This window comes from Oncorhynchus tshawytscha, linkage group LG06 (assembly GCF_018296145.1).
Source record: "Oncorhynchus tshawytscha isolate Ot180627B linkage group LG06, Otsh_v2.0, whole genome shotgun sequence".
Classification (NCBI taxonomy): Eukaryota; Metazoa; Chordata; class Actinopteri; order Salmoniformes; family Salmonidae; genus Oncorhynchus; species Oncorhynchus tshawytscha.
The window spans coordinates 5,158,458-5,174,848 of NC_056434.1; the positions used below are offsets into that span (position 1 = coordinate 5,158,458).

The 16,391-nt window shown below is 43.2% G+C and overlaps 1 protein-coding gene across 2 annotated transcripts in view; it reads right to left on the reverse strand.

The window, feature by feature from the left end:
• The window catches only part of LOC112236277 (bcl-2-related ovarian killer protein homolog A), a 41,064-nt gene that overhangs the window by 13,387 nt on the left and 11,286 nt on the right, over positions 1-16,391 (reverse strand). For both annotated transcript variants that reach the window (XR_002951200.2, XM_024404860.2), the window contains exon 2: positions 3,787-3,915. Coding sequence is in view for 1 of the 2 variants with exons in the window: in XM_024404860.2 (XP_024260628.1) it covers positions 3,787-3,915 (129 nt within the window). In the remaining variant the exon portion in view is untranslated. The remainder of the gene's footprint in view (positions 1-3,786; positions 3,916-16,391) is intronic.

A 16,391-nucleotide genomic window follows, 5' to 3' on the forward strand; every position in this document is an offset into this window, starting at 1 on the left:
CAACTCAACTAGGTCAACTCAACTAGGTCAACAGCAGAATAACAACAGGACTAGGTCAACAGCAGGACTAGGTCAACAACAGGACTAGGTCAACAGCAGAGTAACAGGACTAGGTCAACAGCAGAACTAGGGTCAACAACAGGACTAGGTCAACAGCAGAGTAACAACAGGACTAGGTCAACAACAGGACTAGGTCAACAACAGGACTAGGTCAACAGCAGAACTAGGGTCAACAACAGGACTAGGTCAACAGCAGGACTAGGTCAACAGCAGGACTAGGTCAACAGCAGGACTAGGTCAACAGCAGGACTAGGTCAACAGCAGAGTAACAGGACTAGGTCAACAACAGGACTAGGTCAACAACAGGACTAGGTCAACAACTGAGGAACAACAGGACTAGGTCAAAAGCAGAGTAATAGGACAAGGTCAACAACAGGACTAGGTCAACAGCAGGACTTGGTCAACAGCAGAGTGACAACAGGACTAGGTCAACAACAGGACTAGGTCAACAACAGGACTAGATCAACAACATGACTAGGTCAACAACATGACTAGGTCAACAACAGGACTAGGTCAACAACAGAGTAAACACAGGACTAGGTCAACAGCAGGACTAGGTCAACAACAGGACTAGGTCAACAACAGGACTAGGTCAACAGCAGGACTAGGTCAACAGCAGGACTAGGTCAACAGCAGGACTAGGTCATCAGCAAGACTAGGTCAACAGCAGAGTAACGGGACTAGGTCAACAACAGGACTAGGTCAACAACTGAGGAACAACAGGACTAGGTCAAAAGCAGAGTAATAGGACAAGGTCAACAACAGGACTAGGTCAACAGCAGGACTTGGTCAACAGCAGAGTGACAAACAACAGGACTAGGTCAACAACAGGACTAGATCAACAACATGACTAGGTCAACAACATGACTAGGTCAACAACAGGACTAGGTCAACAACAGAGTAAACACAGGACTAGGTCAACAGCAGGACTAGGTCAACAACAGAAACAACAGGACTAGGTCAACAACAGAGTAACAACAGGACTAGGTCAACAACAGGACTAGGTCAACAGCAGGACTAGGTCAACAGCAGGACTAGGTCAACAACAGAGTAAACACAGGACTAGGTCAACAACAAGACTAGGTCAACAGCAGGACTAGGTCAACAACAGGACTAGGTCAACAGCAGGACTAGGTCAACAGCAGGACTAGGTCAACAGCAGGGTAACAACAGGACTAGGTCAATAGCAGGACTAGGTCAACAGCAGGACTAGGTCAACAACAGGACTAGGTAAACAGGAAGACTAGGTCAACAACAAGACTAGGTCAACAGCAGAGTAACTGGACTAGGTCAACAACAGGACTAGGTCAACAGCAGGACTAGGTCAACAACAGGACTAGGTCAACAGCAGGACTTGGTCAAAAGCAGAGTGACAACAGGACTAGGTCAACAACAGAGTAACAACAGGACTAGGTCAACAACAGGACTAGGTCAACAACAGGACTAGGTCAACAACAGAGTAACAACAGGACTAGGTCAAAAAAAGGACTAGGTCAACAACAGGACTATGTCAACAACAGGACTAGGTCAACAGCAGAGTAACAACAGGACTAGGTCAACAACAGGACTAGGTCAACAGCAGAGTAACAACAGGACTAGGTCAACAACAGGACTAGGTCAACAGCAGGAATAGGTCAACAACAGGACTAGGTCAACAGCAGGACTAGGTCAACAGCAGGACTAGGTCAACAACAGGACTAGGTCAACAACAGGACTAGGTCAACAGCAGAGTAACAACAGGAGAAATCCCTAAGAAAGGCTCTGCAGCTTTTCTTGCTTCTAACAGGATGCCCAGTACACAGATATGATCTTATTTCACCATCCTGTTGTTGCCACTTACTGTACGTCTGTCTGCTTAAAACCACAGTTATGGTTCTCAGTAGAATACTTTAGCCATTTCAGACAGTAAATTCAGTTAAGATCATGGCCTGGTTTGCATCCCAAATGGCTCCTCGTTCGCTATGGGGTGGTCTAAAGTAGTGCACTATAAAGAGAATAGGGGGCAATTTGGAACAAACGACTGATGTTTGCCCTTGAGTTGCCAGTCCTTAAAGGGATATTTTTACATTTTGGCAACTATGTCCCTTTTTTATACTTAGCATTTTTAAGCCCTTTTTTCTAATATGCTAGCTGCTCTGGTAAACTTTAGTTAGTTAGTTAGTTAGTTAGTTAGTTAGTATTGGCTCCAGAAACTACCGTCAACGTCCTGCAAACTGCACACAGACACATAGAAATGGTAGCCATGAGTTCATCGGACTCTTGGTAAGTCGGAAGGGGGAAAAAAGTGCTTAATTGCCCAAATGTCAAATTATCCCTTTAATTGTCTTTTGTTGCAGAGTTACTGTTACTGTAGCAGGGTGGAGATTGTAGGGAATTACTCTGGAGAAGGCTGATTAAATTGTGGAGTAAACTCCCTGGGTTAGGTGGGGCCTAACAGAACAGTCTGTCATTTGTAATTACCTCTGGCATGTGCATTTTCTAACCCAATATGGGCCGGCCTAAAGTTGGCTCCTGGACGAATGAGTGTTCAGGCTTCTAGAGACTCTTTGTACAGAGTCTCAATCTGTCCTCTACAGGCTCATGGCTGAGTCTCAATCTGTCCTCTATAGGCTCATGGCTGAGTCTCAATCTGTTCTCTATAGGCTCATGGCTGAGTCTCAATCTGTCCTCTACAGGCTCATGGCTGAGTCTCAATCTGTCCTCTACAGGCTCATGTCTGAGTCTCAATCTGTCCTATACAGGCTCATGGCTGAGTCTCAATCTATCCTCTATAGGCTCATGGCTGAGTCTCAATCTGTCCTCTACAGGCTCATGGCTGAGTCTCAATCTGTCCTCTATAGGCTCATGGCTGAGTCTCAATCTCTTCTCTATAGGCTCATGGCTGAGTCTCAATCTGACATCTACAGGCTCATGGCTGAGTCTCAATCTGTCATCTACAGGCTCATGGCTGAGTCTCAATCTGTCCTCTACAGGCTCATGGCTGAGTCTCAATCTGTCATCTACAGGCTCATGGCTGAGTCTCAATCTGTCCTATACAGGCTCATGGCTGAGTCTCAATCTGTCCTCTATAGGCTCATGGCTGAGTCTCAATCTGTCCTCTACAGGCTCCAGGTTGCTCAGAGTGTGTTTACGTGGTAAAATCCCCTGAAGCTTTAATGAGCTTTTAATCTAAACCTAAAGACAGAAAAAGACTGAATGTGTACAAAAATAATCAGAAGTGGTCTATTTCTCCCTTCTCCCACAGAGGTATGCTTTGGCCCCGGTCAGTAAATCGTTTTACTGAGTGGTGAAAGAAACGGAACACACCACACTGAGAGCTGGTCTTCCTTGAAGTGAATCAAGCAAAGTGCTCCCAAAGTTGTAATATCTTACTTCCCTTTTTTCATAAATATTTGTGCTAATGTTTGCCACGATACAAGAACTCTGTACCGACATTGCCACCGGCATCATGTTACAACCCAGATACATTATAATCAGAGTAATGTCGTCCAAACATTAAAATATATGTCACGGTACTACGCCGAACCGAGCCAAGCCAAATCAAGTTGAGCTGGCCTGGTTATGAATCCACCATATCGTAGATAGTAGATGGAAACATGCTGCTGAAAAGAAATCACATCCGAGTAAACACAGTTCATGTAAAATGGGCAATTGTTTGTTTGCCCCAAGCTTGATGTCAGAGACGGTTAGTCCTACTGGTGTGGTAATGAATAGTTATTGACCTACCGGTGGAGAAGATCTCTGCAGCCACAGCCAGGAAGGCATCAGACACCACGCTCTCAGACGCGACGGTGATGTTCAGCTGACGAGCTACGTTACGGTAGATGTTGGGCCGCAGGTACTCCAACTCATCACCTAGGGAACAACAGAACAGGTAGTGAGCCAATTGGGAACTCCAACTCATCACCTAGGGAACCACAGAACAGGTAGTGAGCCAATCAGGTAATATAACTCATCACCTAGGGAACCACAGAACAGGTAGTGAGCCAATCAGGTAATATAACTCATCACCTAGGGAACCACAGAACAGGTAGTGAGCCAATCGGGAACTCCAACTCATCACCTAGGGAACCACAGAACAGGTAGTGAGCCAATCAGGTAATATAACTCATCACCTAGGGAACCACAGAACAGGTAGTGAGCCAATTGGGAACTCCAACTAATCACCTAGGGAACAACAGAACAGGTAGTGAGCCAATCGGGAAAGTTAGGAGATATCTAATCAATGGAAGATGGAATTAAAAGTTCAAGGAGAAGGATAGGCAACAATGACCAAAAGCCAACAGGTCGTCTGCTTTATATTCTAAATGGAGTTGTTGTCGTGTGTAACTGCAGGATGAGAAAGCTCATATTCTCCAGCCTAATGTTAGCTAGCATGACTAGCTTCTCTCGTGTTGATGCAGTCAAGATAGGTACTACGTAATCATATTTGATGATAAATAACCTAGCTATGGCAGCTAATAGTTGGCTTGGTCACTTTTGCCTCTCTCTCAATCCTCTCCAGCATTATAATCTCCGGCTAATAAAGTACACAAACGGATCAGACCGGGTCTGGATCAGACCAGGTCTATATGGAACGGGTTCAATCAATCAAATGTATTTATAAAGCCTTTCTTACATCAGCTGATATCTCAAAGTGCTGTACAGAAACCCAGCCTAAAACCCCAAACAGCGAGCAATGCAGGTGTAGAAGCACAGTGGCTAGGAAAAACTCCCTAGAAAGGCCAGAACCTAAGAAGAAACCTAGAGAGGAACCAGGCTATGAGGGGTGGCCAGTTCTCTTCTGGCTGGGCCGGGTGGCGATTATAACAGAACATGGCCAAGATGTTCAAATGTTCATAGATGACCAGCAGGGTCAAATAATGATGGGTTAAATTGTCCTCGGGTCCATTCAAAATGGGTCTCTATTTAAAAAAAATATATTTATGCATATCAGGTCCGGGTATGAAAGCCCCAGGTCCATTTCAGAACGGGTCTCAGATCAGGTCCGGGTATGAAAGCCCCAGGTCCATTTCAGAACGGGTCCACATTGTTTTGACCTGTGAAGACCTCTAGTAGTGAGCCAGTGAGGTGGTTTGGTTTCCCAGTCTGGTCTGAGGAGCGTTTGTACTGTAAAGCCTCAAAGAATGAGGAATTAGAATGCTATTTTAATAGGATCTCTTTCTATAGACCCATTCCTATGGTAATTCGTCCACCATATGAAGCTGACAAGACCGTACAAACAGATCTCCACCCCACGCTAGTGACTTCCCTGTTCACTAGTGCTGTAGCTACTAGTTCAGGCACCAAATCTTTCAGTAAAGTTATCTTCCCCTTACACAGGTATAAATTCTGGTCCAGGGGCTCTGGTCTAAAGTAGTGCACTAAATAGGGAATAGGGTGCCATAGGGCTCTGGTCTAAAGTAGTGCACTAAATAGGGAATCGGGTGCCATAGGGCTCTGGTCTAAAGTAGTGCACTATATAGGGAATAGGGTTCCATAGGGCTCTGGTCTAAAGTAGTGCACTAGATAGGGAATAGGGTGCCATTTGGGACATGTCCTCAGACATGATTATAATATCTGCTCCATGTTAAGAAGGTATTTATTTAGAGGAAGTTCCTGCTGCTAAGTAACAGTGGTCTAGATTTTTTTTTAAACTTTACCTTTATTTAACTAGGCAAGTCAGTTAAGAACAAATTCTTATTTTCAATGACAGCCTAGGAACAGTGGGTTAACTGCCTGTTCAGGGGCAGAACGACAGTTTTGTACCTTGTCAGCTCGGGGATTTGAACTTCGCAACCTTCCGGTTACTAGTCCAACGGTCTAACCACTAGGCTACCCTGATCATGTGATGTAGGCTACTGTGTGTGGGCTTCAGACAAGGAATTCAACAATGTGTCTATATCTTTCAGAAGAGTGTACACTTCTCTTCATCAACGGGGAGACAGATAATATAGAGGGGGGGGGGGGCATAATAGGCAACAGAGGGTAGGTGTTGTACAATCCATCACCGGGTAGCTTAGGTAACGTCCACAAACGCCATCAGTTAGAGGTCCGGTCTGAACGGAGAGCCAAATTCCAACACCAAGTTAATCTGACCACGTAGGCTTGGCTACTAGCCTGTAGAAAGCCTGTAAAATAGCTCTATAAACAGAGCCTATTAATACAAACAACTATGTTTAAAGTGAAATATTCACTTTTTTTTAATGAATCCGGGAAAAGACTGAAAAATCTAAAGCTAATTTGGCCTGTTTACTAACAAGGGATTTCAGCATCAGCAGCTTCACTACTGCTACAGTACTCTACCTGTATTGATCTACAGTACTCTACCTGTATTGATCTACAGTACTCTACCTGTATTGATCTACAGTACTCTACCTGTATTGATCTACAGTACTCTACCTGTATTGATCTACAGTACTCTACCTGTATTGATCTACAGTACTCTACCTGTATTGATCTATAGTACTCTACCTGTATTGATCTATAGTACTCTACCTGTATTGATCTATAGTACTCTACCTGTATTGATCTATAGTACTCTACCTGTATTGATCTACAGTACTCTACCTGTATTGATCTATAGTACTCTACCTGTATTGATCTATAGTACTCTACCTGTATTGATCTATAGTACTCTACCTGTATTGATCTACAATACTCTACCTGTATTGATCTACTACTGCTACAGTACTCTACCTGTATTGATCTACAGTACTCTACCTGTATTGATCTATAGTACTCTACCTGTATTGATCTACAATACTCTACCTGTATTGATCTACTACTGCTACAGTACTCTACCTGTATTGATCTATAGTACTCTACCTGTATTGATCTATAGTACTCTACCTGTATTGATCTACAGTACTCTACCTGTATTGATCTATAGTACTCTACCTGTATTGATCTATAGTACTCTACCTGTATTGATCTATAGTACTCTACCTGTATTGATCTATAGTACTCTACCTGTATTGATCTACAGTATTCTACCTGTATTGATCTACAGTATTCTACCTGTATTGATCTATAGTACTCTACCTGTATTGATCTACAGTATTCTACCTGTATTGATCTACAGTACTCTACCTGTATTGATCTACTACTGCTACAATACTCTACCTGTATTGATCTACAGTATTCTACCTGTATTGATCTACAATACTCTACCTGTATTGATCTACAGTATTCTACCTGTATTGATCTATAGTACTCTACCTGTATTGATCTACAGTATTCTACCTGTATTGATCTATAGTACTCTACCTGTATTGATCTACAATACTCTACCTGTATTGATCTATAGTACTCTACCTGTATTGATCTACTACTGCTACAATACTCTACCTGTATTGAGCTACAGTATTCTACCTGTATTGATCTACTACTGCTACAATACTCTACCTGTATTGATCTACAGTATTCTACCTGTATTGATCTATAGTACTCTACCTGTATTGATCTACTACTGCTACAATACTCTACCTGTATTGATCTACAGTATTCTACCTGTATTGATCTACTACTGCTACAATACTCTACCTGTATTGATCTACAGTATTCTACCTGTATTGATCTATAGTACTCTACCTGTATTGATCTACTACTGCTACAATACTCTACCTGTATTGATCTACAGTATTCTACCTGTATTGATCTATAGTACTCTACCTGTATTGATCTATAGTACTCTACCTGTATTGATCTACAGTACTCTACCTGTATTGATCTATAGTACTCTACCTGTATTGATCTACAATACTCTACCTGTATTGATCTACAATACTCTACCTGTATTGATCTATAGTACTCTACCTGTATTGATCTATAGTACTCTACCTGTATTGATCTATAGTACTCTACCTGTATTGATCTACAGTACTCTACCTGTATTGATCTATAGTACTCTACCTGTATTGATCTACAATACTCTACCTGTATTGATCTACAATACTCTACCTGTATTGATCTACAGTACTCTACCTGTATTGATCTACAGTACTCTACCTGTATTGATCTACAGTACTCTACCTGTATTGATCTACAATACTCTACCTGTATTGATCTACTACTGCTACAGTACTCTACCTGTATTGATCTACAATACTCTACCTGTATTGATCTACAGTACTCTACCTGTATTGATCTACAATACTCTACCTGTATTGATCTATAGTACTCTACCTGTATTGATCTACAGTACTCTACCTGTATTGATCTACAATACTCTACCTGTATTGATCTACAGTACTCTACCTGTATTGATCTACAGTACTCTACCTGTATTGATCTACAGTACTCTACCTGTATTGATCTACAGTACTCTACCTGTATTGATCTACAGTACTCTACCTGTATTGATCTACAGTACTCTACCTGTATTGATCTACAGTACTCTACCTGTATTGATCTACTGTATTAAACAACAGATGTACTCACATTGGATGTGTTGATTAGGATTCAACAGCCTAATACATACTTGTAGAGTAGGTTTATCCCGTTATTAATGTACCTGGTAATGGAAAGTAGTTTTTTCATGTAAAGACATTATGAGTGGAATGGAATTATGTCTTATATTGAAAAGAAACATGTTTACTTTACAAAGTACATTAATGGGCTAAACATTTTCTAAGAGTATGTATTAGGCTGTTTGAGAGGTCTTTTTTTGGCTTCAGACAAAAGCTAATATTTCACTTAAACATCTTTTTTTTGTATTGATTTCCAGGGTTTTTTTCCCAGAAGATCTGATAATCACACAAGTCCACGTATTATAACAATTTGGAATTGCATTAAACATGACTGTAAATTGCAGGCTATTTTGGTTTTCAAAATGGTACATCTCTTTAACATCTCTTTTAACAAGACCAACTGTAAAAAGGTCTTACAATTAAATAACTTGTTTATACTGTATAATGGTTTAATTGTGCAAACATTTTCATAAAAGGAGTACACCACAATACGTAACTTCCCCCAGAATAGATTTTCTGAATACCGCGTCGGGCCGAACAATGCCATTTAGCTGTTGATTCGGTCAAGCAGAAGAAGCAGCTACTCTTCCTGGGATCCACCAAAAAAACTAACAAAAAAAGCACAACATGACAAGTAACAAAAGAGCTAGTTTGCCCTGTTCTGGGAAGGGAGTAGTACACAGCGTTTTACGAGATCTTCAGTTTCTTGGATATTTCTCACATGGAATAGCTTTCATTTCTCAGAACAAGAATAGACCGACGAGTTTCAGAAGAAAGGTCTTTGTTTCTGGCCATTTTGAGCCTGTAATTGAACCCACAAATGCTGATGCTCCAGATACTCAACTAGTCTAAAGAAGGCCAGTTTTATGGCTTCTTTAATTAGGACAACAGTTTTCAGCTGTGCTAACATAATTGCAAAAGGGTTTTCTAATGATCAATTAGCCTTTTAAAATGATAAACTAGGATTAGCTAACACAATGTGGCATTGGAACACAGGATTGATGGTTGCTAATAAGGGATTTTGGGTATCGGGGAGGGTTTGTTGGACTCTTTTTTTCCTTAGTAATACAGGAGTAGGTAGGAGGGTTTTGTTTTTCTTCATGTCTGTTTCTTTATTCATTTGGTCTGTAAACTGTGATTGACTAGGTTTTGCATAGGCAACTGAATAACATACTGTAGCATTTAGGATGGCTGGTGGGTCAAGAGCCCAGCTTAACAAGCTGTTGGACCGGTTCAAACCGCCATTTTGAAAAGCGGAATAGCGGGCGGGTAGCGAGGATGCGGCGATGGAGGATATTGGAGGTTGGAGAAGTAACAGATTGACGGAATAATGATGGAAGTAGAAGTGCCGGTTGATTCTGACGGTGCGTTGATTTCTTGTTGAAGTGCGATTTGTTAATAATGATGACTACTTGAGGAGATCCATTTGAGGTCAAAAGATATAGAGGATGCATTAGGAAAGGTAGAGTCAGTCAGAGTAACCAGAAGTGGTTTTTCTCTGATTTTACGCCGCCTTGGAAGAACAGAAGGACAAATCTTTGTTGCTCCATAAATTGGCGACATCTGAAGTGGAGAGCATTAATTTTCGGAGCAGGGCACCAATTATAAAGGTGTGAAATCAGGAGTATCGCTAGGACATTGAGGTTTCAAGTCTTAAGAAGAGGATTCCAGCCGTGGTGGGGGCACGTTTTTCCCGTACCGCGTAGTGGATGGACAGAAGGATGAAAGCCTGTCTGTTTTACTGATGTTTGATGAACAGTATCTGCCTACACATGTAAAGATTGGATACGAAAGAGCCTTTGTAAATACACCGTTACAGTGCAAGAAATTGCAAACATGATGGCCATGTCTCAAGTCTGTGTCAACGGAATCAGTATTAGTTTAAGAATCTGATGATGCACGGTTTAGCAATTGTGGTGGAAATCACCGAATTCCTGGAGCGCCCTACTAGGGTAAAGGAATTTGAAGTTGCAAGGATCTGAGATGTTCAACAGCTCTTCTACAGAGATGTGCGGGAAATAGTTGAAGTGGTGTAACAGTAAAACTTTAATTCATCCCCTCGCCCATACCCGGGCTTGAACCAGGGACCCTCTGCACACAGACAACAGTCACCCACGAAGCATCGTTACCCATCGCGCCACAAAAGCCACGGCTCTTGCAGAGCAAGGGGAACCACTACTTCAAGGTCTCAGAGCGAGTGACGTCACCCGATTGAAACGCTATTAGCGCGCACCACCGCTAACTAGCTAGCCGTTTCACATCCGTTACAGGGGCAAGTGGAGCCGAGGAAGATATGGCAGTTAATGAACCGCAGCTGTTTCATAATGACATAATGTCGCTCCACAGTTGAGGGATACTGATACATTGATTGTAAAGAAGGTGGATGTTGTGGCGTTTATTGTGGAGGGCATTAAGTAAACAAAAAATTTAAAAAACGTCAACCCAACAGGGTTTTATTGTCACATACACCACACAGGTGCAGTGAAATGTGTTGGAGGTGAGAGATTTCAGTGCAGAAGGTCTACAGGAAGTCTTGAGAGAAGGGATTGCATTCCATCCTCCCAGGCAGACATCCTGGTGTAGGATTGTTTAGGGCCAAAGTAGTGGGATGGGTTTTGGGGGATAGTGTGTAAACGTGCAGGGATAAATTGTGGTGTAATTTAAAAATGTAAGGTGGTGCAATTTATTATTATTTTTTACCAAAATGTGCAATCCGCACTCCGACCTGCGAAAAGCAGCAATACGCAACAAAGCTCCTAGTCTGCTGGAAAGCCACAAGAAGAAGAAGTAACTTCAGGACATCGTCATCAGAGATTGGAATATTGTACCAGTGTTGAATGTCCAAAATGAAATAGCTAGGTACGGTAAGAATTACTTAAGGTTGGTTGCTGGGCAGTGAAGTAATGACTGATATTAGCCAAGTTAGCTAGCTAGGCCCGGTTTAACAAAACCCATCTTCATGCTACGTTCATCATTACCTCTCTGATCTGTTTCCCAAAACCATTGTTTCTGAAGTTGGTCTTGAAAAATGCTTGTTATTGAACGACTGTCTCAGTATAACAGCTAAATATGTCCCAAGGCGGTATTTTGGCCTTCTGCGTCACACAGAAGATCTCTGCTAAACACATAATCAAGATGTTTATATGTTTATCTGTCTTTCTGTGACTGCCCATAACTTCAGAACGAATGTGAGTCACTACAAATACAAAGCTGCCCATTTCTTTGCAAGGATATAAAGACACTTCAAATGAAAACTGATATGACTGTATTAACATTTACAGTATAGACATACAGTACCAATCAACAGTTTCGACAAACCTACTCATTCAAGATTTTTTAAATTGATTTTTTATTTATATTTTCTACATTGTAGAATAATAGTGAAGACATCAAAACTATGAAATAACATATATGGAATCATGTAGTAACCAAAAAAGTGTTAAACAAATCAAAATATAATTTACATTTTAGATTCTTCAAAGTAGCCACCCTTTGTCTTGATGACAGCTTTGGACAGTCTTAGCATTCTCTCAACCAGCTACACCTAGAATGCTTTTCAACAGCCTTGGAGTTCCCATATATGCTGAGCACTTGTTGGCTGCTTTTCCTTCACTCTAGTCCAACTCATCCCAAAACATCTCAATTGGGTTGAGGGAGGCCAGGTCATCTGATGCAGCACTCCATCACTCTCCTTCTTGGTCAAATAGCCCTTACACAGCTTGGAGGTGTGTTGAGTCATTGTCCTTTTGAAAAACAAATTATAATTCCACTAAGTGCAAAACAGATGGGATGGCGTATCGCTGCAGAATGCTGTGGCAGCCATGCTGGTTAAGCGTGCCTTGAATTCTAAATAAATCACAGACAGTGTCAACAGCAAAGCACTCCTCCTTCTCTATACTTCACGGTAGGAACCACACATGTGGAGATAATCTGTTTACCTACTCTGCATCTCACAAAGACACGGCAGTTGGAACCAAAAAAATTCAACTTTTGGCTCATCAGAACAAAAGGACAGATTTCCACCAGTCTAATGTCCATTGCTCTTGTTTCTTGGCCAAAGCAAGTCTCTTCTTCTAATTGGTGTCCTTTAGTAGTGGTTTCTTTGTAGAAATTCGACCATGAAGGCCTGATTCACACCGTCTCCTCTGAACAGTTGATGTTGAGATGTCTGTAACTTGAAATGTGAAGCATTTATTTGGGCTGTAATCTCAGATGCAGTTAACTCTAATAACTCTGGGTCTTCCTTTCCTGTGGCGGTCTTCATGAGAGCCAGTTAACTCTAATAAATGTCTCCTCTGGAGCAGAGGGAACTCTGGGTCTTCCTTTCCTGTGGCGGTTTTCATGAGAGCCAGTTTCATCACAGAGCTTGATGGTTTTTGCGACTGCACTTGAAGAGACTTTCAAAGTTCTTTTCATTTTCTGGATTGACTGACCTTCATGTCTTAAAGTAATGATGGACTGTCGTTTCTCTTTGCTTATTTGAGCTGTTCTTGCCATAATATGGATTTGGTATTTTACCAAATAAGGCTATCTTCTCTATACTAACCCTACCTTGTCACAACACAACTGGTTGACTGATTAACTGATTAAGAAGGAAATAAATTCAACAAATTTACTTTTAGCAAGGCACACCTGTTAATTTAAACACATTCCAGGTAATTACCTCATGAAGCTGGTTGAGAGAATGCCAAGAGTGTGCAAAGCTGTCCTCAAGGCAAAGGGTGGCTACTTTGAATAATCTCAAATATAAAATATATTTTGATTTGTTTAATAACACGTGTTTTGGTTACTACATAATTATTTAATAGTTTGGATGTCGGATATAGTAAAATAAGATATTTGTTCTTAACTGACTTGCCTTAAAAAAATGACCTCACGCTACAGTACAACTCAGCGTCTCATTATGATGAATATATCTACAATTCCTCATTACTGATTGGTCTGTTCATTGTTTGTACATAGTGTTAGTGTATGGTTGATTTACAGTTATGTCTCTGGTTGTGTGGATGGATGCAGACACAGCGATCTGCTTGTTGGGAACTGGGAGCACAGGTGCTGTAGTGGTGGGACAGAGAATAAGGCAAGAGAGAGGGCTTTGTCCTGAACCCTATACTACCAATCAGGTATAATGAGTTAGCGAGGTAACTTTGGTCAACTCGGGATAACCGGTAACATGAAAGTGGCTCACCTTTTAGCCAGGTAAATTTCTATGGCAATGCATCCTTCAGAACTAACCTGCCCCAGGGCAGGCTTACTCAGGGCTGACTCCAGTAAACCAAGATGGCGTAGCAGTGAAGACGTGTTTTGTTTTGTCTCGTGTACTTTTGTATTTTCCGTATTTTTTTGTATATATATTTTTCAATTTTATTTTCAATCTCTTTTCGATTTTTAATTCGATTATACCTTCCGGTAACCTGCCTCACCCAATGTGATACGGAATCGCTATTATTTTTAATTTTAGAACACATTCAAGAACCTCAAGAACATCCAGAAGCTAACCAGCTAGTTAGCTACAAGCTTTTAGTCATTGTTAGCCACTGCTAGCGGCTTTTACCTTCTGCACAGACACCAGCCCTGTTTTTAGCCTGGATAATACTCGCCAGTCTACCAGCATCGGACTGTCTCTCTTTTTGTGTGTGTGTGTGTAAAAAAAATCATGTTAAAATACCTGTCACACTAAACATTTAGTAAGGACAGCATTTGGTTTCCGAACTGTACGTTCGTCACGTGATTGTTTTTTTAAATGTGCGTAAAGGCAAACTAACAGCCGCATCCAACCATAGACACACAGTGTATTGGGAAAGTATTCAGACCCCTTGACCTTTTCCACATTTTGTTACATTACAGCCTGATTCTAAAATGGATTAAGTTGTTTTTTCCCCCCTCATCAATCTACACACAATACCCCATAATGACATCACAATACCCCATAATGACATCACAATACCCCATAATTGTAACGGTTTTCTAGTGGTGATGAAGGAGAGTCGGACCAAACTGCAGCGTGTCGATTGCGATCCATGTTTAATACAACAAAGAACCACGAACTTACAAAAAAAACAATAAACAAAACCGAAACAGCCTAACTGGTGCAAACTAACAGAGAGTACACATAGGACACTAAGGACAATCACCCACGACAAACTCAAAGAATATGGCTGCCTAAATATGGTTCCCAATCAGAGACAACGATAAGCATCTGCCTCTGATTGAGAACCACTCCAGACAGCCATAGACTTTGCTAGACAACCCACTAAGCTACAATCCCAATACCACCACCAAAACCCCAAGACAAACACACCACAATTACAAAAACCCCATGCCACACCCTGGCCTGACCAAATACATAAAGATGAACACAAAATACTTTGACCAGGGCGTGACAGAACCCCCTAAGGTGCGGACTCCCGAACGCACCTCAAAACAATAGGGAGGGTCCGGGTGGGCGTCTGTCCATGGTGGCGGCTCGGGCGCGGGACGTGGACCCCACTCATTTAATGTCTTAGTCCCCTCTCCCTTCGTCCCTGGATAGTCCACCCTCGCCGCCGACCATGGCCTAGTAGTCCTCACCCAGAACCCCACTGGACTGAGGAGCAGATCGGGACTGAAGGACAGCTCGGGACTGAGGCAGCTCGGGACTGAGGGAAGCTCGGGAGTGAGAGAAAGCTCAGGAGTGAGAGGAAGCTCAGGAGTGAGAGGAAGCTCAGGAGTGAGAGGAAGCTCAGGAGTGAGAGGAAGCTCAGGCAGGTTGATGGATCTACCAGATCCTGGCTGGCTGGTGGTTCCGGCAGATCCTGGCTGACTGGCACTTCTGGCGGATCCTGGCTGACTGGTGGGTCCTGGGAGACTGGCGGATCCTGGCTGACTGGCGGATCCTGGCTGACTGGCGGATCCTGGCAGACTGGCGGATCCTGGCAGACTGGCGGATCCTGGCAGACTGGCGGATCCTGGCAGACTGGCGGATCTAACTGATCCTGGCAGACTGGCGGATCCTGGCCGACTGGCAGATCCTGGCCGACTGGCAGATCCTGGCCGACTGGCAGATCCTGGCCGACTGGCAGATCCTGGCCGACTGGCAGATCCTGGCCGACTGGCAGATCCTGGCCGACTGGCAGATCCTGGCCGACTGGCAGATCCTGGCCGACTGGCAGATCCTGGCTGACTGGCAGATCCTGGCAGACTGGCGGATCCTGGCAGACTGGCAGTTCTGGCGGATCCTGGCAGACTGGCGGATCCTGGCAGACTGGCGGATCCTGGCAGACTAGCGGATCCTGGCAGACTAGCGGATCCTGGCTGACTGGCGGATCCTGGTTGACTGGCACTTCTGGCGGATCCTGAAAGACTGGCGGATCCTGGCTGACTGGCGGATCATGGACTGGCGGATCCTGGCTGACTGGCGGATCCTGGCTGACTGGCGGATCCTGGCTGACTGGCGGATCTAACTGATCCTGGCAGACTGGCGGATCCTGGCTGACTGGCGGATCCTGGCCGACTGGCAGTTCTGGCAGATCCCGGCTGACTGGCGGATCTGGAAGAGTCTGGTTGACTGGCAGATCTGGAAGAGTCTGGTTGACTGGCAGATCTGGAAGAGTCTGGTTGACTGGCAGATCTGGAAGAGTCTGGTTGACTGGCAGATCTGGAAGAGTCTGGTTGACTGGCAGATCTGGAAGAGTCTGGTTGACTGGCAGATCTGGAAGAGTCTGGTTGACTGGCAGATCTGGAAGAGTCTGGTTGACTGGCAGATCTGGAAGAGTCTGGTTGACTGGCAGATCTGGAAGGGTCTGGTTGACTGGCAGATCTGGAAGAGTCTGGTTGACTGGCAGATCTGGAAGAGTCTGGCTGACTGGCAGATCTGGCGGCGCTGGGCAGCCTGGCGGCGCT